Source organism: Octodon degus, unplaced genomic scaffold (genome assembly GCF_000260255.1).
Source record: "Octodon degus isolate 3935 unplaced genomic scaffold, OctDeg1.0 scaffold00018, whole genome shotgun sequence".
Taxonomy (NCBI): Eukaryota; Metazoa; Chordata; class Mammalia; order Rodentia; family Octodontidae; genus Octodon; species Octodon degus.
In genome coordinates this window covers 16271012-16296834 of record NW_004524594.1, presented here as the reverse complement: position 1 = coordinate 16296834, position 25823 = coordinate 16271012, and the positions used below count along the sequence as shown (strand labels likewise).

The 25823-nt window shown below is 55.8% G+C and overlaps 3 protein-coding genes across 9 annotated transcripts in view; all 3 read right to left on the bottom strand.

The window, feature by feature from the left end:
• The window catches only part of Lsp1 (lymphocyte-specific protein 1), a 33024-nt gene extending 27647 nt beyond the window's left edge, over window positions 1-5377 (bottom strand). For 2 of the 5 annotated variants that reach the window (XM_023710424.1, XM_023710425.1), the window contains exon 1: window positions 5194-5377. In XM_023710424.1, the coding sequence (XP_023566192.1) occupies window positions 5194-5261 (68 nt within the window). In that variant the 5' untranslated portion in view covers window positions 5262-5377. The remainder of the gene's footprint in view (window positions 1-5193) is intronic. The other 3 variants (XM_023710420.1, XM_023710421.1, XM_023710423.1) reach the window with 2 other exon arrangements.
• A 10072-nt stretch (window positions 5378-15449) lies between these two features.
• On the bottom strand, window positions 15450-17944 carry Tnni2 (troponin I2, fast skeletal type). The gene is made up of 8 exons (XM_023710675.1): window positions 17887-17944; window positions 17273-17300; window positions 17056-17062; window positions 16502-16543; window positions 16296-16424; window positions 16081-16170; window positions 15770-15946; window positions 15450-15634 (listed from the first exon to the last, which is right to left on the bottom strand). Exons 2-8 carry the CDS (start codon window positions 17278-17280, stop codon window positions 15539-15541), a joined length of 549 nt encoding a protein of 182 aa, XP_023566443.1. The 5' UTR covers window positions 17281-17300; window positions 17887-17944; the 3' UTR covers window positions 15450-15538.
• A 109-nt stretch (window positions 17945-18053) lies between these two features.
• On the bottom strand, window positions 18054-25162 carry Syt8 (synaptotagmin 8). Of its 3 annotated transcripts, XR_002820246.1 has the most exons (10): window positions 25045-25162; window positions 21827-21927; window positions 21550-21719; window positions 20864-20962; window positions 20587-20745; window positions 20335-20502; window positions 20113-20218; window positions 19887-20020; window positions 19497-19788; window positions 18054-18220 (listed from the first exon to the last, which is right to left on the bottom strand). XR_002820246.1 is itself a non-coding variant. In XM_023710674.1 (9 exons), the coding sequence occupies exons 2-9, from the start codon at window positions 21918-21920 to the stop codon at window positions 19555-19557; spliced, it is 1164 nt and encodes a 387-aa protein (XP_023566442.1). In that variant the 5' UTR covers window positions 21921-21931; window positions 25045-25162; the 3' UTR covers window positions 18054-19554. The 3 variants fall into 3 exon arrangements, 2 of the variants coding, with proteins under 2 accessions (XP_023566442.1, XP_023566441.1); XM_023710674.1 differs by having other exon boundaries at window positions 18054-19788; window positions 21827-21931; XM_023710673.1 differs by having other exon boundaries at window positions 18054-19788.
• Between the last annotated feature and the right edge of the window lie 661 nt (window positions 25163-25823).

Genomic DNA, 25823 nt, shown 5'->3' with positions numbered 1-25823 from the left:
AGGAAGAAGAAGAGGAAGAAGAAGAAGAAGAAGAAGAAGAAGAAGAAGAAGAAGAAGAAGAAGAAGAAGAAGAAGAAGAAGAAGAAGAAGAAGGCTGCAAGGAGAAGAAGGAGAAAAGGGACAGAGAGACTGAAAATATTGCTCCAAGAAGAGAATGTAAAATCCCTGATGGAGAGGTGTCTATTCAGCCATCTATCTCTTTAACAGTTCATCCAACGCCAATTCATCCAGTTTATTTTTCTATTCACTTACTTTCCCCTCCATCTCTTGTTATATTTGCCCATTTGTATTTGTATACTTGTACATCTACCCATTGTTCATATTTATTTGTAAGTCTCTCTCTAGATATTCTTCTAATAATCTGTCCATTTATTTGTCTATATTCCACCCATCTATTCATTTACACATCCTTATCTTCACTGCATGTACCCATCCTCCAATAATTCATTTACCTATTCCTATGTCAGTCCATCCATCCATCTATCCAACCATCTATCCGTTTTCTTCTGTCTCCTACCATTCTTCATTCACCTTTCCATTTATACTTTTTCTGACATGGCACAAGAATAAAGCACAACTTCCAGGTCCTGGAGGCAAGTACCATTGGTATTCCCTGTCCTCATGTTCTCCTCCATGTGACAGCAGAGGATCTGAGACTCTGCAAGATGAAAGGAGGTGGACTCCAGGTCTCCTGGCAGCAGAGTCTCTTGGGCCCTGAACACCCTTCCCATGTAGGGAGGAGGTGACACCCACTGCAGCTTGGCCACCAGTGAGCCTAGGTTAGCAGAGGTCACACTGGGAGATGCAGAGGGCTGGCCCTAGGCAGCCCTCCATAGTCCTGCCCTCTTCTATCTCTGAGTGGTACAGCAGTCCAAGTTCTTCCCTAGTTCTTCAGGTTTGAGCAGGCTAGAAGGGAACAGGGCTGCTCCTGGGTTCCCAGACAGCCCTTCCCTGCCAGCTTTTTGGATCAGACACTCCCTCTTCCCTGAAAAGTTGAGGGGCAGTTAGCAGGTGGAACTTGCACAGAACTGGCCTGGCTCCAAGCATCTGGCTCCAAAAAAGAATCAGGTGCTTTGTTGCCTCCACCCCCCACCCCCAACCCACCCTCATCCCCTGGGCTGAACTAGACTGGGAGGTCCAACTGCCTCCATCCCTCAGCTGCCTACAAACTCCACTGCTCGCTCCAGGTTCTCAGATACTGGGTAGTGGTGGGGCCGAAAAAGAGACTCAGGTGCTCCTTGGCACCCTTGGGCAAGCACCTCACCCAATCCTGATTTGTTCCCTTAGGCCAGCTTGTTACCCTAGGCCCCCATCTCCCAGATCCTTACTTCCTGATGCAGAGGACTCAGTTGGAAGAGAAGCTGAGGTCCCTCCCCTGGCTGGGAGAGAACCAGCTGTGTGTGAAAGCTCTGAGGTGCTGCCTGACTGGGCCTTGCTGGACACTTAGCAACCTCCAGGTGAAGGGTAGTGGGTACACCCTAGGAGTTTACAGGCCACCCATAGGGGCAGCCCAGGGCAGTGCTCTCCTGGGTCCCTAGTTGAATCCCAGGAGAGCATCATGCTGAAGTGTCAGCCACTCCAAGTGGGTCCTCTGAAGCCTCAGGGGGGTCTATCTGTCTGTGATATTCCAGAGGACAAGTCTAGGGCTTGGCCAGGACCCTCACAGGTGAGTGCTGGTTCTGAGTAGTCATGGTTTGACTCGGCAAATGGGAGAACTAAAGCTCCAGGGGTGGGATTCGCTTACTCCAGAAAGCACTAGTCTACACTACAGAGGCAACTGACCTCCCATTCCCCTGACAATCACATCTCATACCCCACCCTCCCTGCCAGCCTGGGGACCCAAAGGGAAAGGCTGCAGGCACCTGCCCACCCCCTTCCCCTGCTGAGACCTATCTCCCTAGGGGCTCCTTCCTCCCTCTGGCACCCTATGAGGGAAACTAAAGCTAAGACAGGCTGGCCAGTGGGCAGTGAAGGAAAGTGTATCCACTGTGAAGACTCAGGGTGACACTCTGACCAGGCATCTTTGTCTGGGACACCTGTCCCTGAGACCTTCCAGGTACTGCCTATGTGGGATCCAGGATTGTTCTGTCAGGAAACAGGTGGGGCCATGAAGAAGGAAGGTGGAGGGGAAGGAATCTGGCTTCCGGAATCACCATGGACGGGGCCTGTGATGTCCCCAAGTGTGTCAGGCGTCTGGTCCCTTGCCTACCCAAGGAGAAGAAAGGTCCACTTCAGATGGAAGCTTGGAAAAAGCTGGTGACCTGCCAGTCCCAGCAAAAAAGGAAGGTGCAGAGCCAGGGACATAGCTCAGCAGTAAAGCACCAGCCTGGCAAGTGCAAGGTTCTGAGTTCGATTCCCAGCACCTAAATAAATAAATAAATAAATAAATAAATAAATAAGGAGGTGCTTCCTCTCTCTGGGAACCCTGAACTAGGGGAGGAAGGGAGACCCACATGGACTGGCTGGCCTACCTCTGGCTGTGGAGACACCTGAAGCCCACAGGACAGATGGCTCAGGAAGGGACTCTGCCCAAATGGCAGAGCTGCTCCTTCTCTTAGCTGAGCACAGGGAGAAGAGGTGAAGATGGTATTGGGCTGAGATGTGGACTCCTGCACAGGAAGCCAGGAAGGCAGTCACTGAGCAGACAGCATGTCTGCTGGAGGAGCACAAGACCTCTGCCATGGACATGGAGGGTGCTGGGGACAGTTGGGCCTTGGTTAGGGTGGAGGCATGAGTCCTTAGTGGAGGTGGGGGTCCCAGGGTTTAGGCCTGTTGGCTAAAAGGCCTCCTTCCCGTCCCTGACACTTCAGTCTCTCTTGTAGGCCCCCAAGGCCTGTGGCTGCTCAAGCATCTGGACAGTGTGGGGCTGAGCTGGCTCTTGGTATTAGACTAGAGACTTGGAGCAGAAAGCCAGCTCGGTGTCACCCAGACTCCCCACAGAGCCACTTGTAGTCTTGTTGAAATGTCACACCCTCCCCCAGGGTGGGGAGGACAAGGACAGGCTAATGACCCAGCAGCTGAGCAGCCTGGGCAGGGAAAGAGCGCCCCCCTTGTCTCCCAGCAAGGAGCACAGTCCTCCAAGCCAGGAGGTGGAACCCACCTTGCCCAGGAGGAAGGAGACAGCATGGCTCTTGGCCCCCCGGAAAGAGATTCAGCAGCACTGGGTCCGTAGGATGGGGATATCCTAGGCCCCTCTGGGACGGCCTCCCTACCCCTGTGTGAACAGGACAGGGGCATTTGCTCTACTCTGCCGTAGCCCAGCTGATCCTGCCCAGCTTTGGCCTCCCTGGAAACTCCCAGGTAGGGGCTTCCCAGGCCACCCACTCCCTTCTGGATATCAAGGACTCCTCTTTCACCTTGGATAGGAAAATCTCCATTTCCTTAGTCACCTTGTGAAAGGAGAACCCCACCCCACACCAGGTCTCAGTTTCATTCTGAAAGGTCAGTGTCATGTTCTCCTCCTGAACACACTTGGTGGGGGGTGGGGTGGGGGAGTTCTTGGGGGCTTCCCTGGGTTCCTTGGGGCCCAAGGACTCTCCAGCCAGAGCTCCTGAAAGAGGTGGGCCCAGCTTCAGATCTGCACCAAGACAGCGGGGGTCCACTGGGCCTCCAGAGCCATGGCAGCCTTGGCTGTCCCTGCACTACCCGCGATCTGTGGCATTTAAGACAGCTGGGGGAGGGGGAGTACCAAGGAGGGGCCCAGGAGGAAGGCAGGGGCCAGCCAGGACGCTACACCCTGCCCTTCTATGGATGGGAGGTGGCAGAGCCGAGTCCAGCACTGGGAACAGCACTGACGTGAGGACACTTAGGAGTGAGACACAGCTGTCACCCAGTTGCCCCATTCCACGCACCCAGCAGCTTGTGACCTCATGGCACTGAGCCACCGCAGACTGTCCTCTGACCCCCCTCAGCCCCTCATGCTGCACATCCCCCTCCACCGGAAGCTCCCAGAGACCCTCAGAGGGGAATGGGAGTTGAGAGAGTGTGGGTCAGGCACACTGATCCTGATCCAGAGCCTCGGCTTAGCATCTGACTCTCTTCCTGGTCTCAGGGGTCACCTTAGCTACCCCCAAAGAAATTCCCAGGTGGAATCCACAGTGCGAAGGCTGAAGTACAGCAGACCTGCTGTTCCCTACCCCTTAGACACACTCCACTCAGGACAATGCCTCTCCTCTCTGGTGTCACTGCTAAGGCCGGCAGCCACACAGCTGCTGGGGCCAGGATCTACTTTGCAAGACAGCCTAAGGCCCTGGGAGCCCTGCCATGGCTGCTTAGTGGGGGTCCAGGACACAACAGCCCAAAGCATACTCTAAGGCCACCCCTCTTGGCAGCCCAGGCAGGAAGAGCGGGCTCTGGATGTCTAAGCTGGGTGGGCCCCACTCCTCCTCTCAGCACACCTGGGGCCAGTGTCCTCTCCTGCCACTGTCCTGCTCTGGGGCTGGCCTCCAGCCCCACCATGGGCTTGCATCTGCAACTGTTAGAACATCCCCCTAGCCTCCACCCCAAGCCTGGTTTCTGAGCCCTACCTGCTCCCAGTTCTTGAGAGACCAACACCCAGGGCTAGGTGACCCTTATGGCTTCCTAAAAAGGTCTCCTCACAACCCAGGGACCCAAGGCCCCAGGTCCCAGACCCACCCCGTGTGTTGATCTCATCACAAGGCTGCTGCTGCTCAGTGGGCCCTCAGAGCCCAACTGCTCCTGTACAGGCTGACAGCTTAAGTTCCTCTGCCTGGCTCTGGGCAGAGTGCACAGGTGACTCTTCTTTGGCAATCCGCACACAACTTCTGCCCGCGGCCCCTCCCCCTCCTGCCCCAACCACAGCACAGCACTGGCACTCAGGACAGGCTTCTGCCCCATCCTCAGACTCTTGCATCACTCTGGGGCAGGGGCAGATTTGAGGGGCAGCCTTCTTCCTGAGGCCAGGCCTAGGCGCCCCAGCCTCATTCCCCCAGCACAGGCACGGCTCGCCCCAGGCCCTGACACACACCAGGTACCCACCATGCCTACTTCTAGGCATTGGATCCTACAAGCTCCCATAGTGAGGTAGACAGAAGAGACATCCACCTTCAAAGTAAGAAGGGGGCCCAAGGAGGACCCCGCAAGTGCCCCACAGGGCAGTTGAACTCTAGGGTGAGTGCACGGAACGGTGCTCCCAGAACCAGGGACGCAGCCTGGGTGCACACAGACACTCACCCAGGGTCCTCTTCCACCAGCAGCTCTTCCTGCTCCTCGGAGCTTGGTGCACTTGGAGCCTCTGCCATGGGCCTCACGTCTGGGCCTGCTGCTGCCGCCGTTTGTGCTTGTGCACTGTGGCTCTTGGTGCTTCCTCGGCAGGCGGGCTGCAGCCAGAGCCCCCACCCAGCTGGGTTTCACTTCCCCCTTCTGCTGCAGGTTGAGGTTTGGAACCATTGGGGTGTTGTTTTTTAATCTGTTGCTGCAAGAGGAAAGGGGAAAAAAAAATACCCTAAACCCAAACCACCTCTCAGGAAGTGTTAAGCAAGCTACAGGCATCCCAGCTGAGAGAAAAGGGGTCGAGGGCAGTGGTGGAGTCAGGAGGCTCCTCAGAGCTCTGGCAGGGGAGTGAAGTGAGGCCAGGATCCCCCTTGCACCTCCTGGGTCTCTGGAGCAGCCCAAATGCACTGTGAGCAGCAGGTTCTCCCTCGGGATGGAGAGCTGATCCAGGCTTCTAGAGCAACCATGCTAGCACTTCAGCCTCTGGGTGGAAGCCTTCACAGAGCCCTGTTCTTTGGCATGTACCCACAGAAGCTGGTAGAATCTGTTCTCAGTGTGCCCCTGACTAATCTGAGCTGGGACAGCAGGGTCCCTATATACAATGCTCCACATGTGGCACCCCCAATGTCTTGCCTGGTGCTGATTTGCACTGTCTGGCTTATTCTGAACTGTTGGGTGGCTGCCTGCATCTCCTGCCCCACCCCCCTGTCCTATTGACTCCATTGTCCCCCATCCTCATGCGCTAGACTCTCAAAACCAACCATATAGGCAGCTAATGTCCTCAGAATCCACAGGATGACCCAGTGGTTCTCCTAGCAGTCCCAGGAATCCTGCTTGGCTGTCTCCATCTCAAGACTGTCCTAAGAGGTCCCTCAGGGGCCTGGAGGGCAGTGGCTGGGCACCGCCTCACCCTGATGCTGTTGCCAGCGGGTCACTCTCTTGGCCTGGCATCTTCAGCACCTAATCTCACAGCTGGAAGAAGAGAGGCAAATGGAGGCCACATCTTCCCCATCCTATCACTCGCTGCCTGGAAGCTGGACAGCATACCCTGAAATCAAGCAAGGGCACTTCCAGGCCCACAGAGGCAGCCCTGCCTGAGGGTAAATCCACGGCCTTCTGTTGTGGTCTGAACACGCCCACTGAAAGCGGGGAAAGTGTTGGAAACTCAGTCCCCAGTGCAGCAGTGTTGAGGTGTGGGGCCTTCAAGAGAGGATTAGGTCTCATCTGTGGATTCATGGGGTGACTGGGGATTAAGATTTGTTGAGAACTAATTTGCTATGCATGTCATAGGGCACCAAGAAGGACCCACCAGATGGAAGCCCCTGCTTCTGAACCTCTGCCTCAAGAATCGTGAGCCAAGTAAACCTCTTTACCCAGTCAGGGTTTTTTTTTTTTTTTTTTTTTTTTTTTTTTTGTTACTTAAGACAGACTAACACCTCTTTTGCCTGAAGGTGCAGTGTGACCTGCCTGACAACACAGTGTTATTGGTTTTGGGTACTAGAAATTCAACTCAGTAGCACATTACCACTGAGCGACACCCCAGCCCTTCTTGGGTGTTTGTTTTGAGATTGGATCTTGCTAAATTTCCTAGGCTGGCCTTGAACTTGTGATCCTTCTGCCGCATCCTCCCAAGTAGCTGGGATTATAGGTAAAAGGCACCATGGCCCACCTCATCAATCCCATCTCAGATGGGAGGCTTTGTTCTTTCCAAGCTTCAGCCAGCCCCTGGCCCTCAACAGAATTCCTTCTTTCCTCTGCTATCCCCATCCTCCCAGGAAGAGGTAGAGCCTGATCCCTCCTGTTATAGGCTAAGTGATATCCTCCAAAATGCATATGCTTGGGGCTGGGAAGATAGCTTAGTGGGATAAGTGCTTGCCTGACAAGCACAAGGTCCTGAGTTCAACCTTTGGTACCACCAAAAAAAAAAAAAAAAAAAAAAAGCATATGCTGAAGTCCTGACCCCAGGACCTAGAATGTGACCTTATTTGGAAATAGGGTTACCACAGATGGAACTAGTAGAGATGAGGTCATGGGGGAAGGCCCTGTACCAGTATGACTGGTGTCCTGACAAAAAGGGGAAATCTGGCCACCCAGACACGCAGGGAGAAGGCCGCATGATCATGCAAACAAAGGTCAGTGATATTGTTATGACACGGGGAGCTCCAAGGGCCACAAGCAAACATGAAAGCCTGGGGAGGCTGGACAGATATCTCCCCAGCCAGGGGAGAACCAGTTGCTACACCTAGAGCACCACTTTCAGCACCCACCCAGGCTATGAGAGAGACAAGCCTATGGCATGAGCTGGGCCTGGTGGCACACACCTGTAATTCCTGCACTCTAGAAGGCTGGGGGAGGAGGACTGCAAGCAAGACCTTATCTCTTTTCTTGTTTTGTTTTGGAACTGGGAATCAAACTCAGGACCTTGCAACTGGCAAGCCAGCTTTCATGCAGTGGAGCTATCTCCCAAGCCCAAGAGCTTATTTCAAAAAATAAAAATTAAAAAAGGTTGGGGATGTAGTTTCATGTGAAAGCCTTGGGTTCAATTCCCCATGTTGAAAAGAAAGAAAGGAAGAAAGAAAGGAAAGAAAGAAAGAAAGAAAGAAAGAAAGAAAGAAAGAAAGAAAGGAAAGAAAGGAAAGAAAGGAAAGAAAGGAAAGAAAGGAAAGAAAGAAAGAAAGAAAGAAAGAAAGAAAGAAAGAAAGAAAGGAAGAAAGGAAGAAAAGAAAGTCTGTGGTTTAGGCCCCAATTTTAAAATTTGCAATTTATTTTTATGGTGGCTAAAGGATATTCCCCTATCTGTCCAACAAACGAGACTCAGTGCATCCCAGGGCCACAGGGTGGGCCATCCCTTCCTGCCCTCCAAGACTAGCAGGAGTCTTGCCACAGGCAAGGATGTTCTGGGGCCTAGATATCCTTACAGGGTGCTGTGGGGGCCCAAAGCTGTCTCCCTTGCCCTGACTCCTGCCCCTCTTCTTTTCAGCAAGGATTTTCCCACCTACCACTTCTCAGAGGACATGAAACCAGGGCACCGAGTGTCCTCAGGTCACACCCAGCATCTGTGCTGCCTACACCTACCCCCGATGTCCCTGTCCCCTGGGAGGTGAGCTCCCCTGGAGTGGATTCCAGTCCTCCCTCATGCTCTGTCTCTCTGCCTTCCTCCTCCCTCTGCACCATTCTGGAGAGCATGTGCTCCAAGGGCTCATACCTTTAAAAAAAAAAAAGCCCAGCCCTCGGTGAAGCTGCAGCCCCTTCCCTCTGCTCTGCTCTGGTCAGCCCTGGGCTCCATCCCATGTTCACCAGCAGCAGACCAGTGGTAGTGTCTCTGGCCATCAGTCACACGCCGCTCCCAGCGCAAGCTGTCTGAGTACCACAGGTGCCCTGCCAGTTGCTGGTTTATCAGAGCACTGAGCCCCTGGGAGCTGAGCATCATCCCAAGAACTAGACACAGCTATTTGTTCAGTTGGACACATTCACTTGCACTCCACAGAGGGCTTGGGATTGGCAAGTCCCTGTCTCGTCTATCATCCTGCCCCCAGGCTTGATTCAAAGTCCAGCAAGGAGCACTCGGACAAGGGTAGTAGCCAGTGAGGGCTGAGTGGAGGCACTGGGCTTGCCCAGCAGAAAACAGGACAGGCAGTGGACTGAGCTGAGGCTCAGAGACATTAAGGCAGGCAGAGGGACACAGAAAGATGCCAGGAGGGCTAGGATAGCCTGGAGTCCAGGTGAGGACCTCTAGGGACATCCCTGGAGGACCTTTGCAAGGACAAGACCTGGGCTTGCACAGACAGACAAAAGTGCTGGGTGGAGGGGATGGAGAGACCAACAGAGCTCCAAGAGGCGCTGAGGAGACAGGCCAGCTCTACTTGGTGGGTGAGGGCACAAGGGGACAGTCATGGCTGGTCCTCTGCAAGTATAAAAGGGGAACTTTGGGACATGGCAGCAGGGGGACTCCAACCTCCTCAGCGGATCATGTCAGAATAAAAGGTCTCCCGGGAGCTAGTAGGATCCTTGTGCCCTCTGTATTCTGCCACATGGGGACAGAGCAAGATGCCCTCTCTGAAGTAGCGAACACTCACCTCACTCTGCATCTGCCAGCACCTTGAACTTGGGCTTCCTGACACCAGACAGGGAGGAAATAAATTTCTGTTCTTCATAAATGACCCAGCCTTGAGTATTTTGTTATCGAAGCAACAAGAGGCTGAAAGGGGCCCTCTCCAGAGGCCCCAACCCTGTTAGCCTGGAGCACATGGAGGTGAACTGTTCACAGACAGTGGGAACTTCTCGGGGAAAGACGGGGTCAGAGCCACACGCCTAGGGTCAGGTGGGCAGTGAGATCAGAGAAGGTGGGTGAGGTAAGCAATGGAGACAGTCCAAGACAAGGGGACAAGATCAAGGGCACGGATGAGCCACACAGGGGAGAGGTAGCAACACCTCTGGCTTAGCTCAGTGCCCAGGGACTCTGGCTAAGATAGCAGGAGCAGGAGTGCTGGGAGCTACCTGAGGTCCCAGGAGGACCCTGGCCAACAAGTGTGTGGTGGGTAAGGGTCACTGTGTGTCAAGCACTTAGGAGTCAGTGTGACAGGCCAGGTGTGTGGGCAGGCCCTACCTGCAGTGAGGAAGCGGGGCCACAGGCCACAAGCACAGGGTAGTAGAGCCCTGGGAAGGCATGCTGAACCTTATGGAAGCTAAGTGTCTTGCAGATGGGCGGATGGGATACAGAGAGGGGCTGAGGGCTCAGGACAGGATTGTTGAGGATCTAAAAGAGGCCGGAGGACAGCGCAGATGACCTAGGGACTGCTGTGAGCTAAGCCGAGTTCCCTAAATTCATGTGTTGAAGTCTTGATCCTCAGTGACCCAGAATGTGGTCACTTTAAAGGTAGACCCTTGAAAGAGTGAGCTAGTAAGGTCACTAGTGTGGGCTCTGACTTAATCTGACTGAGGTCCTTGCAAAACAGGGAGGTCAGGATGTGGACAGGCAAGGGACAGCCAGGTGAGGATGGAGGGAAGAGGTGAGTCTGTGAGCCATGGGGAGGATGAGGGAAGAAACACCCCTGTGATACCTGGATGTCGGTTTCCAGCCTCCAAAACAGGAGAGGATGACTCTCTGCTTTCAAGGCCATCCTGCTGTGCCTTTGTGCACTGGTGGCCTCAGGAAACTCAGTGATCAGGGAGGTAAGACTAGCTGTGGTGACAAGCAGCTCCATACCTCACTGGGTCCCTTCCTCAGGCCAGGAGTTGGGGCTTTGCTGCAGCTATTCTAGGACCCCAAGCTCCTCTTCTGAGGACCTGAGTCCTGGCCCACTCTCTGTATTCAGCTGGCAAAGGCCAGGGGAGAGACCCTAAGGAAGGTGAGGATTCTGGGAACAAGCCCAGACGCATGTTGTCTTGGTTCCTTTCTGCACTGTTGAGACACCATACCTGATAGATGCAATTTAGAGATTCATTTTAGGTCACACCTTAGAAGTTTCAGTCCTTGCATGATCAGCCAGCTCCAAGCAGAAGAGCATTTTGGAAGGGTCTGGAGGAAGAAAGCTGCTCACATCATGGCTCTGAGGAAGCAGAAAGGGTCAAGGGAGGAAGGGAGATATAATCTTCCGGGTCACACCCGCAGTAACACACCTCTTCCAATCAGGCCCCACCTCTAACAGCCCCCATCATCCAATCACCTTCCAAGCATCCCAGCTAGGTCCCATGAAGCTTTTCAGGTCTCAGGATACGGACCATAACACACATCATGGGATGCACATCTATTTGCAAGGTGTGTTGCTGCAGGAAAGGGTATCCTGACACATTTTCCTGAGCTGTGGGGTCCAGGGAGAGAAGTTGGGTATATCTCTGCACAGAGGCACAAAGCAAGACACAGGTGGGGACAGGAAGAGGATTTGAGCTGTGGATACCATGGGCTGGAACCACTCATGTCAGGGAATGGTGGGCCAAGACAGCTGGATGGCCCCCTTTCTCAAGGGTGCCAAGTGTCACATAGATCTTTCTGTTGGGTTATAGAGACTCCAAAAGCCAGAGCTAGTGTTGCTCTAGCCCTTCATCTTTCACAGGACACTGGAGAGATGGGAATCAGGGTTGAGTCCTGGCCCAGGCAAGTTAGGACAGGAGCCCAGGTGGAAGAGATGGAGACAAGACAGGGAACCCTGCTCGCAGGGCTAGGAGGGTGGGTGGGTGACAGACAGGCAGGTGATGGGTCTGCATCCCTATGAAAGTCCGCCAGGTCTTCATGGTGGTGAGTCAGCACAGCATGGAGATCCAAGACCAACAGCAAGCCACTCCTAGTTTGACTTCCGCCTTCTTACTCCTGGTTAACCTCAAACTTCCTCTCTTGTTTTTCAAGCACCAAGCCTTCCCCAATCAGCACTTGTTAGGACCCCATGCCGCCCACACAAGCTCCGCCCCCAACCCAGCCTGGTAAACTCTTCACCTGCCTGCCTCCTCCCAGAGGGTTCCTTGCTTCTCTTTGGGAGTCCTCCCGTATGGAGCGATACAGGATTTCTTTACTTCTCTCCCACTTCTCTTTTGCACCAGAGGAGGGAAACTTACAGTGGGAGAAATGCTGGGAGAAGTGGAAATCCAGGGAATGGCTTCCTAGCGGGTAGGCAGAGAGGTCATAGGTGAGAACTGGAGGAGAGGTAGAACTAGGAAAGTGAGAGCTGCTGAGGGACAGGTGAGAACAGAAAAGACCCTCCAAGGGATCATAGCAGAGCAAAGGGACGTGGGGAGACTCACAGCCTAGAAAGGCCCAGGAATCCCCTACAAAGCCAGCAGGGGTATGGGGCCAGGAGAAGTCTCAAAATAGGTGCAGAGAGCAAGGCCCCTCAGACTGATCAGGGGGCTCAGAGGTGGAGGGTCTTGAGTTGATGCTGTCTCCCATGGGCCGGGTCCCTCACTGGACAGCAGATGGCTGCATCCACGCCAGGCAGAATTTGAGCCAGAGCAGGGGCTCTGGCCATGACAGGAGTGATTAGGAGGTGTGATGGCAGAGACAAGGGAGGGAGAAGCCATGTGGCTGGACAGCGGTTGTGTGGTGGACTGAGGTACTCGCTGGAGACAGAAGCAGCCAGGGGAGGGGAGGCCATCTGGTGCAACCACAACCAGCCCTGCAAACTTGGACGCGGAAGGACAAGCATCCTGTCCCCGACCTAAGGGACTCCTATCTTCATACCTCAATGGGTGGCTATCGAGGTCTGGGCATCTGGGTGCATGCAAGTGTCTCCTGTAGTGGTTGTTCATACACTGTGTCAACTTGAGAAGTTTAAAAGTTTAACTGAACAACTGAGTAAGGGGCTAGAGTCCCACTTTGTAAACATCCCCAACTTGTGCAAGAGGAGGGTGGAGAGATGGTGTGAGTGCCACGCTGCCCTGGGGGAACAGGTAGCCTGAAGAAAGGAAAAAGGGTTTCTTCTCTCGCTTCTTTTGTTCTTGCTGTCTTCTGCGCCTTGAACTGTTGTCCCCCAGCCATGCCACCTGGCCTTGGAGCTAGCTGAGTATGGACTGAAAGCTTCATGAAGTGTGAGCTAAATAAATCTTTCCATCCTTCATTTTGGAGGTTGGGCATTTTGTCCCAGCAACAAGAGAATAGTAACTAAGATGCCTCCCTAGCTTTAGAGACAGGCAGTGCCGTATAGCTTCAGGTCCCCAACTCTGCCCACAGACAAGGGAGAGACAGAAATAACAAAAAGCAAGTGGACAGTGATTTTTTAAATCAAAAGTAGACGTGAGAGAGACTGCCTGGGACAGAGTGCGGAGGTGGACAGATCTGAGGCTCACATAAGGCTCAGGGAAGGCTCACCAGGGAGATGACCACCTGGGACCCTGAAGAACGAGGGGTCACAGAAGCAAGCCAGGCAGTCCTGCTGCTGGGTTGTCAGAGGGCCACCTCGGGGCCATGCTGGGAGAGAAGAGGCCAGGCTGGCCCTTAGGAGGCAAGAAGCCGTGGGAAGAGGTGCCAGGCTGTGGTGGATGAATGAACGGTCAACTGAGCTGAGTCAGCGTGGGACTGGGCATGAAGACCCACCTGAGGGTTGTTGCCAGCAGCATGAAAGGAGAACTGAGGGGAACACGGTGAGCTGTTGATCCTCCTGGAGAAGGCTGTCATGCTGGTTTTCCTGATATGAACTCAGCTGTTCTCAGCAGAAGAGCTTAGGTCTTCGCTGTGGCTGAGGCTGGCTGCGTGCAGTTCTCTGAGGGGTCGCCCTCGACCTTACCTTCCTGGCTCCAGGTCAGCTCCCTCATCCCACTGGCGCAGTCACTCTAGTTTCCACCCAATCTGCAGACCTTCCCAGTGCAGATCTTTGATACAGATGTGTGTGAGCTGTTGTTGTGGGCTCTGGGTCTTCAGCTGGACTCGTGCAGGACGTTGCTATGGTCACAGGCCTTCTGCTGGCTTCTTTTAGTCTCTAGTGGGTGGACAGATCTTTCACATGCTTCTTCTTTTGACTTTTGGGATGAATATTACAAAATGCTCCTATAAATTATGCATCCTGTATTAAATACACAGATCCCATATGTTATCTGTCCTGTATTAAATATTCCCTTGCAAACCCTAACCACCACACTGGTACTTGTCAACTTATGAAATTGGGTCTGCTCTGTGCCCATATGATGGCCTGGTAAACTGAGACCAAGTATCCTGACATGTTGGAGCAGGGTATAAGACACAGAGGCCAGCTCTAACAGTCAGGCTCTAGAGCCGCATGGAGAGACCACAGTGAGGGTATAATGCTTAGGGACTGAAAGAGGACATACAGTTGGACCAGGTGAGTTTGGGCTGGAGAGGAAGGGTGAGGACTGGTCACTCCTGTGCCCAGGGGGGGCACTGAGGCCCAGGGAAGCCCAGGACCATTCAGGTGCCCCAGTAGTGGGGATATCAGAGAGAGAGAGAGAGAGAGAGAGAGACAGACAGAGAGACAGAGACAGAGACACAGACAGAGACAGAGAGACAGATAGACAGGGACACAGAGACAGAGACAGAGAGAGACAGAGACAGAGACATAGAGGGACAAAGGGACAGAGGGACAGAGGCAGACACAGAGAGACACAGAGACACAGAGTTAGACACACACAGAGAGAAAGAGACAGACAGAGACAGAGACAGAGACAGAGAGACAACTCACCCCAAACAAACCAACCACCCAGTCCTGGAGGACCCGGCTCCCTGTGTCTGTCCTGTGTTTGGTCTCCATTTCTGCTGCCCTGGAGGTGACAACATCCTGCCGTGGTTCTTGGCCCACTCTGAAGAGTAGCCCCCCCCATCCTCCAGGGCTACACAAGAGCCAGCAAAGTGTCCCCTGGCACCTTCCTGCACCTCTCCCACCTTCCCGCTCACATCTCAGCCTCTGAAGTCCTGACTGCTGGCTTTTGCGATCTTTTCACTGCAGCCTTTTTTTTTTTTTTTTTTTTTTTTTTTAATGTCACTTAAGAATTTTATTGTTTAAGCATCTGAAGAAAAGTTTGATGGGGGTGGGGGAGAATGACCTCAAGGTTGCCAGGGTCAAAAGTAAGAACACAAGGAAGTATTTGCTTCTTTTTTTTTTTTTTTTTTTCTTTTTCCGGTACCAGGGATTGAACTCAGGACCCTGCACTTGCCAGGCAAGCACTTATTCTATTGAGCTATTTTCCGGGGCCCAAACATTTGCTTCTGCACGCCTCCCATCATTTTATCTGTCTCTCCCTCCTTTTCTCTCCTTCTACTCATTCTGAAGAATTTACCACCTATTTCCTGAACAGGAAGTGCTGTGCCCATGGCCAAGGCAACAAAAGTGACTTCAGCTTTCCGTCCCAGATGGACCTCTGAGAAAGAGATGGGAGGGGCCTGGGAGGAGTGGCGGCTCCCAAGGCACCGGGGACATGTCTGCTGCAGCCAGCCTGGACCTGTGTCACTGGGAGGGGGGTCTGTCTACATGTGGGCCCAAAGGCATGAGTTCATCTCAACGGTCCCCCCCCCCCCCCCCCCCCGGCTGCCTCAGATGTGACTGGGGCCCCCATGGCCATCCTTGCCCAATCTTTGAGTTGTTAGAAAAGTCCAGGGGATGTGTGGGAGTTGCCGTTGGCCGCATCCACCATCCCCAGGGTGCAGCCTAGCGTGGGTTCCCTGTGGGGTCTTCCTGGACGTCCCCTCCCTCTCTGAAGTCCTGTGTGACTTCCTTTCTTCCTAGGCTGCCTGGCAGTGCTGAGCACAGCGCAGGCTTCAGAACCAGATCAGACCAGCCATGGGATTCGAATCCTTTATTGACCACTGGGATGAAGCCAGGTCCTTTCATGCCTGGATGCTTCCCTGCGATGAGCAGGGCGCCGAGGCCTAGGACTCAGACTCAAACATCTTCTTGCGGCCTTCCATGCCAGACTTCTCCTCGATGTTCTTCCTCCAGTCACCCACATCGCGCAGGTCTCTTTCCTGGTGGAGTGAGAGAGGGCTCAGGCCCACAGCCCCACAGATGCCCCAGCCTGTTTCCCTTCCGTAAAGGGGATAGTGGAGGTTTCCCAGCATGGTCAGCAGAAGGAGGAGAGCTACCCAGGGAGCAGAGCCTACCTTCTCTGTGTCCTCCTTCTTGACTTGCTTCAGGTTGGCCCGCAGGTCCATGCACACCTTGTGCTTGGAGCCCAGCAGCGCCTTCAGCATGGCGTCGGCGGACATGCGCACCCGCCGCAGGGGGGGCCTCTTGAATTTGCCCCTCAGATCAAACAGCTTCTGGTTCATGTCCTCCAGCTGCCAGGAGGGAGGCCATGGGAGCGCCTGGTAGACCCCAAACCCCACGTACCTCCCCACCACGTCCCCACCCCCATCTGTAGCCACGCCCCCTGGCTACAACCCCGCCCCCAGGCTGTGGCCCGCCCCCTCACCTCCTTGGTGCTCTTCTGCACCTTCACTTCCATGTCATACTTCTCCTCCTCAGCCACGTCAATCTTGGCATGCAGTTGTTTACAGAGTTCCTGGGGCAGGGAGGGTGCAGTAGGCAGCTGTCCTCACACTTGAGGCCACCCTTCCCTGACCACCCCCTGGCTCTCTCGAGTGGGGAAACTGAGCCTGGGGCCCATTGACTGCAGGCAGCTAGTACCTGCACTTCAGACATGGAGCCAGGGATGTGCAGGGGCGGGCAGTGTTCCGACAGGTAGTTCTGCTTCTCGGACTCACGGCGGCTCTCCTCCTTCTCCAGCTCAGTGGCAGCAATTTGGAGCATCACACTCTGCAAGAGAAAGGGATGATGAGGGGCTGCTCCGAGGACTCATGGCTCCGCCCCCGCGCTCTCACGGCAGTACCTACCTTCAGGTGCTGTCTCCGGGCCGTGATGGCCCTGTTGCGTTTCTGCGGAAGTAGAAGGGACAAAGTCAGGCTGGCTCCAGACCCGCCCGATGCAGAGGCCCCGGGAGCAGGAGTTCCTGCCTGGGACAGCTGAGCCAGAGGCTCCAAGGAGGACATGGCCCAAACCCAGCCTTCATTTCCCTGGTCCAGAGCTTCCTCAGGGGCGCAGCACTCCGGCCTAACACTTGGCCCAACACTTGGCCCAACACTTAGCCCAGGTGGCACATGGGCTGGGAGGGGGGATGGGGCAGGAGAGAGGAGGAGACTGGAGGCACATGAAGTACAGAAATCAGGAAGAAATGACAACCTGGTGACCAGGCCCCCACCTCACTTCCCCTGCCCCATAAGGCAGCGGGCAGCCACTTCCTCTGTCACCAGGCTCTGTGGGTGTGGCACTTTGGGAATAGGGGTGTCTTCCCTGGGCTTCAGGGCCTTGAAGCTCTGCTGTCTGACTTATCTCAAGTTGAAAGTCCTGTCCACCCACCCAGGTTTCAGATCCCCAGTCAGGTACTCACCTCCTCACTGTCCCAGGAGAAAAGATGGGAGGGGGAGGGGAGAGAAGAGAGAGGTTAGGGTCATGACAAGTGGGTAGGGGGTAGCCATGGGTGTGATGCGGCAGAGGGGTGGGCAGTGGGCAGGGTGGGCAGGGGGTGTTGCTGGGGAGATGCCAGGGCCCCCACTCCAGTAGCAGGAGGGTATAGCTGGTAGGGGCCCCTGTGGGGTGCCACTTACTCCCCCATCTTGAAGTCTGGAGTTTAGCCTGTGGGAAGAAAGAGAGGTGTGAGGGCCCACCCACAAGAGGACAGCACTCAGCAGGCAGAGAGGTCCCCCTGTGTCATGCCCTGACTCCAGTCTTTTTAGAGGGCAGTGTCTTGGAAGAATTCCCCAGGGTAAGAAGTAAGAGGAGAAAGTGTTCCCAAAATGTCCAAGGCGGGGCGAGGAACTGCAGCTGTCCCTGAGGGAGGGGTGGGCCAGGCCAGCACAGGTGGCTGCCAGAGTAATGCTGGTATTTTTAACTCTGTTCCTTTGGCCTCAGACTTAAGTGCATGCAAGAAAATGTTCCCCAATGTGGCCTGGGGGCTCGGGTCCTGGCTAGCATGATTGCAAACTCTTGCCGCCAGTATCCTAGAATTGAGGTCTGGTCATCAGAGACCTGTCCAAGACCCCTGCCCCATCCTTGCCACCTCCCCAAGCTTCCACTTCTCACTCCCAACTCTACAGAAGCCCCCAGAGAGGGCTGCTGGCAGCTGCCCCTTTGCCCCTAAGCCCCTGCCCCAGGAAGTCCTCAGCAAGCTAGCTTGAGAGTGCCCTGTCCTCTGGCCTCCACAGGCCAGGCCGGGCCTCACCTAGAGTCTGGGCAGCAGGACTGGGAACCAGGTCAGTCCGGCAGTGGCGAGTTGGTCTGGTGGGCCCAGGAGGAGGGGTATAAATGACCTCCCCCAGGCTGGGCCCCTGCTCAGAAAGGGCATGGAGTCCTCCTCAGACCAATGGGGGCACAGAGAACCAGAGAGACCTCCCCACCTGCCCAGGCTGCCTGGTCTGGCCCAGCCCAGGCAATTGCCACTGGCCTCTTGCTGCCATCCTGTCCAAGAAATCTTTGGGGGGAGGGTGTCGTGGTTGGGCTGCTCTATTTAGGGCTCAATGACGAGGTCGAGATGTCTCCCTTTTCTTGCAAGGAGCCTGAGGACAACATGTGTGGCTCAAGCATGGCTTTGGTGGTTGCCCAGCTGAGGGTCAGGGAAGGCCATTCAGTGGGAGTCTGCTGTACATCGCGCCCCTGCTAGGTCCACCCTCCTGGGCTCACCCCAGAGCTCCTCTCCCTGAGCCCTGTGCTTCTTGCGGGGTGCCTGCTCCCTGCTCTGGCCCTATGATTGACTGCATCTACCTCACCCAGGGCTAACCCTTAGGCAAAGCAGCTACATGCACCACCACCACCACCACCCCACCCTCAAGGCCAACCCCAAGGAGGGCGCGGACCCCCAAGCCTGCCCTCCTGGGCCCTGCATGGTGACCAGGACCTCAGGGACTGCTCTCCCCTCTGCATGACCCTGCCTTCCCACCCTGAACCTGAGCAGGATGGGGCCCCCGGATGAGCAGCTGAGCCTCTCCCAGCCTGCTATAACACCCTGGCCTCCGGCACCTTTGTATGGGCAACTCGGAACATGTCCATCAACCCCAGGATGGCAGCGCTACCAGCCTAGGAACCTCTCTGTGACCTGTGAGAGCTTGGGCCCCTTCACTGCCTAGGCAGGCCCCACACTAACCTGCTCACCCCGGCCGAGGCCCTCAGCCCCCACACACCCCTGCAGGCCCCACCCTACAGAGACACCGGCTCGTGACTTGGCACCCTCTCTGAGCAGTGGGGCGCTTGGCCCCAGCCCTGCCCACTCCCCAGCCCGTGGGGATCAGAAGAGACATGAGATGCAGGAAGACTGGAGCCGCTAAAGCCATCCAGATGTGCGGGGATTAGGAGGTACATCCCCAGCCAAGGCTGCCCCCCAAAGGCTCAGAGCAGCTTCTGAAGGTGTCTACTGCCCCCTGCTGCTCACATGGGGGAGGCTTTGTGTTGCTGGTCCCTAAAAGTGCTAGGACCCCCACTACTTACCATCCTTACCTACAACGCCCCCAGATCATACTGTGTCCCCAAAGGACCAGCTCCAGCTCCTCCTTCTATGCTATCCTTTACATGTCACATTGGAGGGACTCCCCCTCCTGACTCTTCCCACTTGGGCCCAGAGGGGACCAATGGCTCTTAGAGGACCCCCAGTCCCACCCAGGGGTCAGATCAAGGTTTTGCCCCAGTCAGAGGCTGAGGGCTGGTAAATTTGGAAGGGAAAGATCCTCCCCTAACCTTTGTGGGGCCATGGGGTTGAGGGTGGATCCCTGCCCTGCCTATGTGTCTCCACAGGACCAGTAGGACACGTGTGGCAGGGGAAGGCTTTTATTGCAGTCCTACAAGTGGTCTGGAGGAGTGCCCATGGCTCTGTCTGGGGAAACTGAGAACCAAGATGCTTTTAGGGGTGAGGCACTGGCAGGCGCAGGCGGGGCTGCAGAGCCAGGATACGGTCCACCTCCTTGGCAGGCTGTAGGCGGTGCCACTGGGCAATGGCCCGCCGGGCATGGGCCAGCATGTCTGCCCAGTGCTGTAGGGGCTGGCCGGAAGCCCGGGGGCCGAACAACACTTTGCCCACAGGCTCAGCCCGGAGCTTCAGGCCACGGGCCCAGACGGCCAGTACCAGGTCCACACTCTGCACAGAAACAGGTCAGGGTGGGGGAGAGGAAGGTGAGGTCATTGTGGTCCAGCACAAGGCCCTGCCCCACCTTGCCCTTCCTCCCAGTAGCCTACCTGGACCTGGCTGAGGGGCACCAGGAAGGTGAAGGCCTCATTGAAGTAGGGGGCAGTGGTGTCTTTCTTGCTGGATGTCTTCTTCTTCTTCCACTTCTTCTGGTTCAGCATGAGCTGAACCTTCACATAGGACTCTGGGCTTACGAGAGAGGGGAAAGACCCAGGGTCTGAGGGTTGACAGAGCCCCAGTCCTCTGTCCCCCTGAGTAGGCAAGTGAGGCTCTCACCTGCCAGCTCTGGGCCCAGGCCTCGGGCTTCCAGCACAACCACAGTCAGGCACCCCGAACTGGGCACATACCGCAGGGAAAGGCACAACTCTCCCATCTGCTCAGCCTGTGGGAACAACAGGGTTCATTGGGGAGACTCCACCTCCATCTTCCCTGAGGCCCTGGAAAAGGGGTCCTACTAGCTCTGCCTCTGGACTGCAGCCTGGTGTCCAGTGGCCTCACCTCATTGGTGCCCGGTGGGCCCAGCTGGTACCAGCACTCCACGACGTGCTGAGGATCCAAGGTGCCCAGTGGCAGGCACAGCTCCCCCAGTGGCTTGTGCTCAGAGAAGCGCTTAAAGTCCAGCATTTGCACCTGCAGGGTGGCACTGGGCAGCTCTGCCAGTGGGACCTGAGGGCATGGTGATAAGCCAGACAGCACCTTGGCTCGAAGGCCACCTCATCCACCTCCGCCCCAAATCCCACCTGGACTCACATGGAAGGAGAAGGTCTCCTCGAACACGGGGCAGAGTGTGCCACGATGCACCTTTGTCTCGTGCCTGTGCCCGGCTTGCTTGGACACGCTGACGCGAGCATAGGGGTCCACAGTGCCCTCGGCCCTCAGGTCAGCTGCCTGCTTCAGGCCCACTCTGATCTGGGGGCCAGCAGTGGGCTCAGCCGAGGGGATTTCACAGGTCATCGCCGATACCCCCGCACCACCCATCACTCTCCCTTAGCCTCAGAACTGCAGGTCTGCTCTGGGGCGTCCCCACCTCCTGGCTTCCGAAGTCATACTCCAGGGAGAGCAGCACTCGCCCCCACTGCAGAGGGTCTCCCAAACTGGACTCCAAGTTCTCCATGTCTGGCTGCACCTGGGGCGAGCAGGGACAGGGGAGACCATGTGCTCTTGTCAGAGCCTTGGTATTCCCAGCTCCGAGACATGGGTCAACCACCCACCTTCAGGCCAGGCAATAGAAAGGCTCACATCCTTAGCTCAGCTCTGTGAGGTTGGCCAACTCCCCCCCACCCCCATAGGTCATCTGTTGCACCACTATCTTTCCTAAGAAACTGCTGTCTCTCCCAGTGACCCGTGAACCAACAACTTTCCTTCTCTGAGACAGGGTCTCACTGTGCAGTCCGGGCTGAACTTGAACTCACTATGTAATGGAGCCCAGTCTGGCCTTGAATTCATGGTGATCCTGAAGGCTCAAAGAAGATGGATTGCAGGCATATGCTACCATGCCCAGCCATATGTCCCCTTTTGCAGTGCCTCCGCCTCACCTTTGTTTATCCTCTTACCCTACCAGAAAGGCCCTCCTTCCCCTGCTTCTGGGGAGACCAGACTGTCCCTGGGGAAGGACGGTGAGCTTGCCCCTAATTGCCTGGGCTCTTCCAAGCTCCAGAGATTAGGATTTGTTTTGTCTTCTAGGGACCCAGCTGACATGGAGGTGCTCCTCACCAGGTGGGTGGTGGTGCTGCTACGGGCAGTGCCCAGATTCATAACCTCCTTGTTCTGGAGCTTCTTCCTACGACGGCGGCGTTGGCAACAGCAACAGATGGCACAGAACAGACAGGAAACAGCAAGGATGCCAGCAGCAAGAGCAGCGACAATGAGTGCCCAGTGGGGCCCTGGGGTGTGGGCACAGGAGGCTGAGATGCCTTTGTGGACAATCTCAGTCTCCTGCATAACCAGGCCATGCCCACATCCCTTAGACACTCAGGGACCTGACACTTACAGGGGATCTTGGCGACGAGGTCTGGAATGAGGCCAGGCATGGCCGTGGTGCCAGCAGGGATTGGGGTGCTGTGGGGATCTGGTGGACGACCCATCTTCCTGCTGGCTTGGAAGAGAAGGCCATGAAGGGCGGTCAGGTCACGAAGGTGTGGGGCTCCCCTGGCCCTACCCACTGCCTCATCCTCTTAGCAGCAGCCAGCACAGGGACTGCTTGGCCCAGGAAGTAGCCCAGGGTGGCAGGCCGAGGGCTCTGAGCCCAGGAAGGCAAGGGGGGAGGTGCTGGCTTAGCCAAAGCTGCAGCTTGGTTGCCATGGGCCCAGCCTCCTGACCACCTCCTCCAGGTGCCAGCCTCAGCCACACTGGTCTGGGCCTTCACTGTCACTCCCCACTCAAAGGAATCCCTTCTTCCAGGAAGCCCCTCTCTCCCTGCCAGTCTCTCCTGAGCCTTGGCCCTTCCTAAGGTCCATTTCATCCATGGGGCTGGGGGGCTTTGCTCAATGGCCCACCACATGCCCTTTTGCCCAAGGCTAGCCACTGTCTGCAAGCACGCTCAGGGTGGATCTGTGCACTGTGGTCCCTGGAAGCCAGGAGGGACCCTGGGGTCTAGAGATAGGTTGGCTGTGGGTGGGTGCTCCTTCGAGCAAGCCTGGGCTGAAGGTGTGTTGCTGGCATGGGTGGGCACCGGGCCAGGTACACCTGGGGACCAGGGCAAGGTGGGGGCAGGCAGGAGCTGGGTGCAGCTGGGAGTGGCCAGAACATTCCTTCTCACTGACTCAGCCACCTGCCCACACTCGCCTGCCTGCCTGCCCTACCGGCCACCCTTCACATGTGGGTGGGAAGTAGGGTGGGCAGGCAGGCGAAGCTGCCCTAGCCCCTATACCCTACCTGCCTGGGACCTGGGGAGGAGAGAGCATACCTGACCAGGCTGGTTCTTCCCATTCATGAGCAGGGAGGGCAGGTTTCTGGCTAGGGGCTGGGGTGCACTGTGACCCCAGGCCCAGGGAAGGTTTTCAAGTTCAGCCCTTCTCTTTTTCCCAGGGCGGCAGGGAGTCTGAGTTCCTAATACCCCACCTCTGCCACAAGACCTGCAACCTCCTGCAGGGACTCCCCACCACCACCACTCCACCACAGCAACCAGTAAATGAGCTGGATCCACTCAACCCTGCTTCCCCCATCCTGGTGCTCAGGAGAGAACAGAAGGACCTCATCATAAATCCAGAATTGACCCCCCAACCACTGCCCAGTGGATGATAGAGAAGGGGGCAGTGGCTTGGTAGGGGTCCACCTGTCCTGCTTCCCTCCAGGGGACTGAAGGTGTCCCAATAGGCTGAGGCTGGAGCCTGTGACCAGCAGAGAGGTCAGTACTGAGTTTAATGCCTGTTGTTCCTTCTTGAAATTTCTCGGTTTTTTTCACAAAAGGAAGCTCTTTGGCATTCTGCACTGGGCCTGGCGTACCATATAGCTTATCCATACTTTTTCAGGAGGCCCTTTGAGAAGTCCCTACAGATCAACATGGAGAGGGGTGTGCTGTGAGCTCACAGGCTTTGGCAGCCCCTCTGTTCCTGGCTTTCCCTCCTTCCCACTCCCCCATTTAGGTGAGCTCCATAGTTCTCCGGTGACTGGCAGAGTGACCCACAGGGTAGCCAGTGAAATGGGTCCAAGGGTCATGCAGGTCCCTGGGGCAGGACTGCCCCATCCACACAGGCTCAGTTTGGGGGTGGTGAAATGTGAGATCCTATGTGCATTCCGAAGTAGCTTTATTCAAGATTTTACAGTTGAAGGGCCAGGGAAATAGCTCACTAGAATAAGCGCTTGCCTGGTAAGTGCAAGGGCCTGAGTTCAATCCCTGGTTCTGGGGAAAAAAAGAAAAAAAAAAAAAAGCAAAAAACATTTTACAGTTGAGAAGGGTTGGCGGTATAGCTCAGCAGACTAAGAGCTTGCTTAGGTAAGCACAAGGACCAAGGTTCGATCCCTGGCTCTGCCTACCACGCCAGCCCCACCCTTAGGTGCTCTGAGCCGGCAATGGAGTCCGGGCATGGTGGCGCATGCCTGTAATCCCAGCACTAAGGAGTCCAGGCATGGTGGCGCATGCCTGTAATCCCAGCACTAAGGAGGCAGAAATCAGGAGGATCACTATGAGTCTGGGTTGTGTAGTGAGACCCTGCACCCCCCCCCAAAAAAAAAAAAAGATTTTACAGTTGAGAATTGGAATGCTTTGTCAATATGGTCTCTTTCTGTGCATGCATGTATATGTATGTGACCCTCCCTGCACCCCTCTTGTCCCTATTCCACCTCAGACATCTAAGAGGGGGTAGCGTAGCCCTTGAACCCGGACTTGGCCCTCCAAGTTGCAAGATCCCCAGGTGGCCTGGAAAACATTCCCACGGAGATCGCAGGCGCTGCCTGCAAACTGGACTTGGCGCATCCTGGGACTCTGGGAACACCACTGCTGGCCCTGATCCTGAAGCCTGGGGAGCTCAGGGTCCCTGGGGACCGCTAGGTCACATCGTGATAAAAGTTTGACTGGCTGGCAACCACAAGGTGGTGCTGTCAGCCTCACTGGTCCCCACCCACCAGCTGAGTACCTCCAGACTGGGGCTCCTCAGGAGAGTGCCCAGGAGCTCGAGCAGTAGAGATCCAAGGGACAGGGACACTGAGAGGCTCTCTGGTTCCTTCCTCACCCCCAGGACACTCAGCTGTGCTCTGCCAGCACCTTTCTTGCTGTCTGTCTTTGGTGGCCAATTCCCCCTGGCCTACTCAAGAGATGCTCTGGGACAGGAGACAGGTATTACCCTCTCACCATGGCTCTGACAGCCCACCTCTGCTCTAAGCTTGTGGGCAGGGCAGCTGGCTCATTCCTGCAGCTGCCAGGCACCTGCAAGCAGCATTCCCTCCACCAGGTCCCACTCACCCTCACGGCCCATGTGACCCCCACTATGCCCAGAAAGCCATTTGTGGTTCCTCTGATGCCCCAGTCTTATGCTGTATTGCATTCTGGTCCCTCCCAGTAAGGAACCCAGATACCCCTACGCTTCCCTCTCTGCCCAAGCCAGGCACTTACGTCTTCCTAACTTCCTAGTTAGTCCTGCTAGCTCATTCTCTCCACTGCCGGTTGAACTGGAGCTTGGGTTCAGTGGGAGTGACTCTCTATGGGACCTTACTGTTGAAGAGTAGACCCCCAAAAGAGAAGTGGTGCCCCCCAAGAATGGAGTTTCTCACCTGACGCCCACGGCTTCTATGGCCAGCCCACCTCAGGCCTTCCTCTCAGACCCTGGCCACCAGGAAGTCCGTCCCACTCCGAACCTGGAGCTGTAGCCTGGCACTTGTTCTGCCTCTAGTATTAGGAGCATCATGGTGGGAGGGGGAGCTTGGGAGGCCGGGCTTCAGAGAGCCCCACCTCATGGCCGGAACTGCTGGCCCTCAGGAGCCTGGAAACTCCCTTGGGGAGGAAGGTCCCCCTGAAAGCTCAGAGACAGAGTGACTGGGCTCCGCAGCCTATCTACAAGGTCCCTCGGGGTGAGGGTGTCCTAAGCCCCACTAGGCTTTGTGAGAGTGGGTGACCTTTGCGAGGGTGGACTTGGTTTGCCCTGGCAGCTCTGAGTCACTGCTCCCTGGCTGGAAGGCAGCCTTCCGGCATTGCTGGCTCCACCAGTACCAAGGGTAAGAGGACAGGAGCTGGACAAGGGAGCTGCTGGCACTCTGGCCAGGACAGTCTTAGCCCTGCTGCTGTGCTGAGGCCGTTCTGCTGCCCCACAGCCTCTGCCTGGGTGATCAATGCCTTCAGCCTTTAGCAGAAGCCCTTCCTGCACTGTAACTTCAATGCCCCTCGCTTCGTCTGGGGCCTGACCAGGACTCACTGGCCAGGAGCCCAGCTCCTCCTCTGTGTGCCAGCCAGTTGATCTGGTCTGGTCACTCTGGGACCTAGGCTAGAGTGTCACAGCAAACCCTTTATCTGCTGCTAGAGGTCAGGCCTAGGGTTGGTTAATGCTTAACTACAG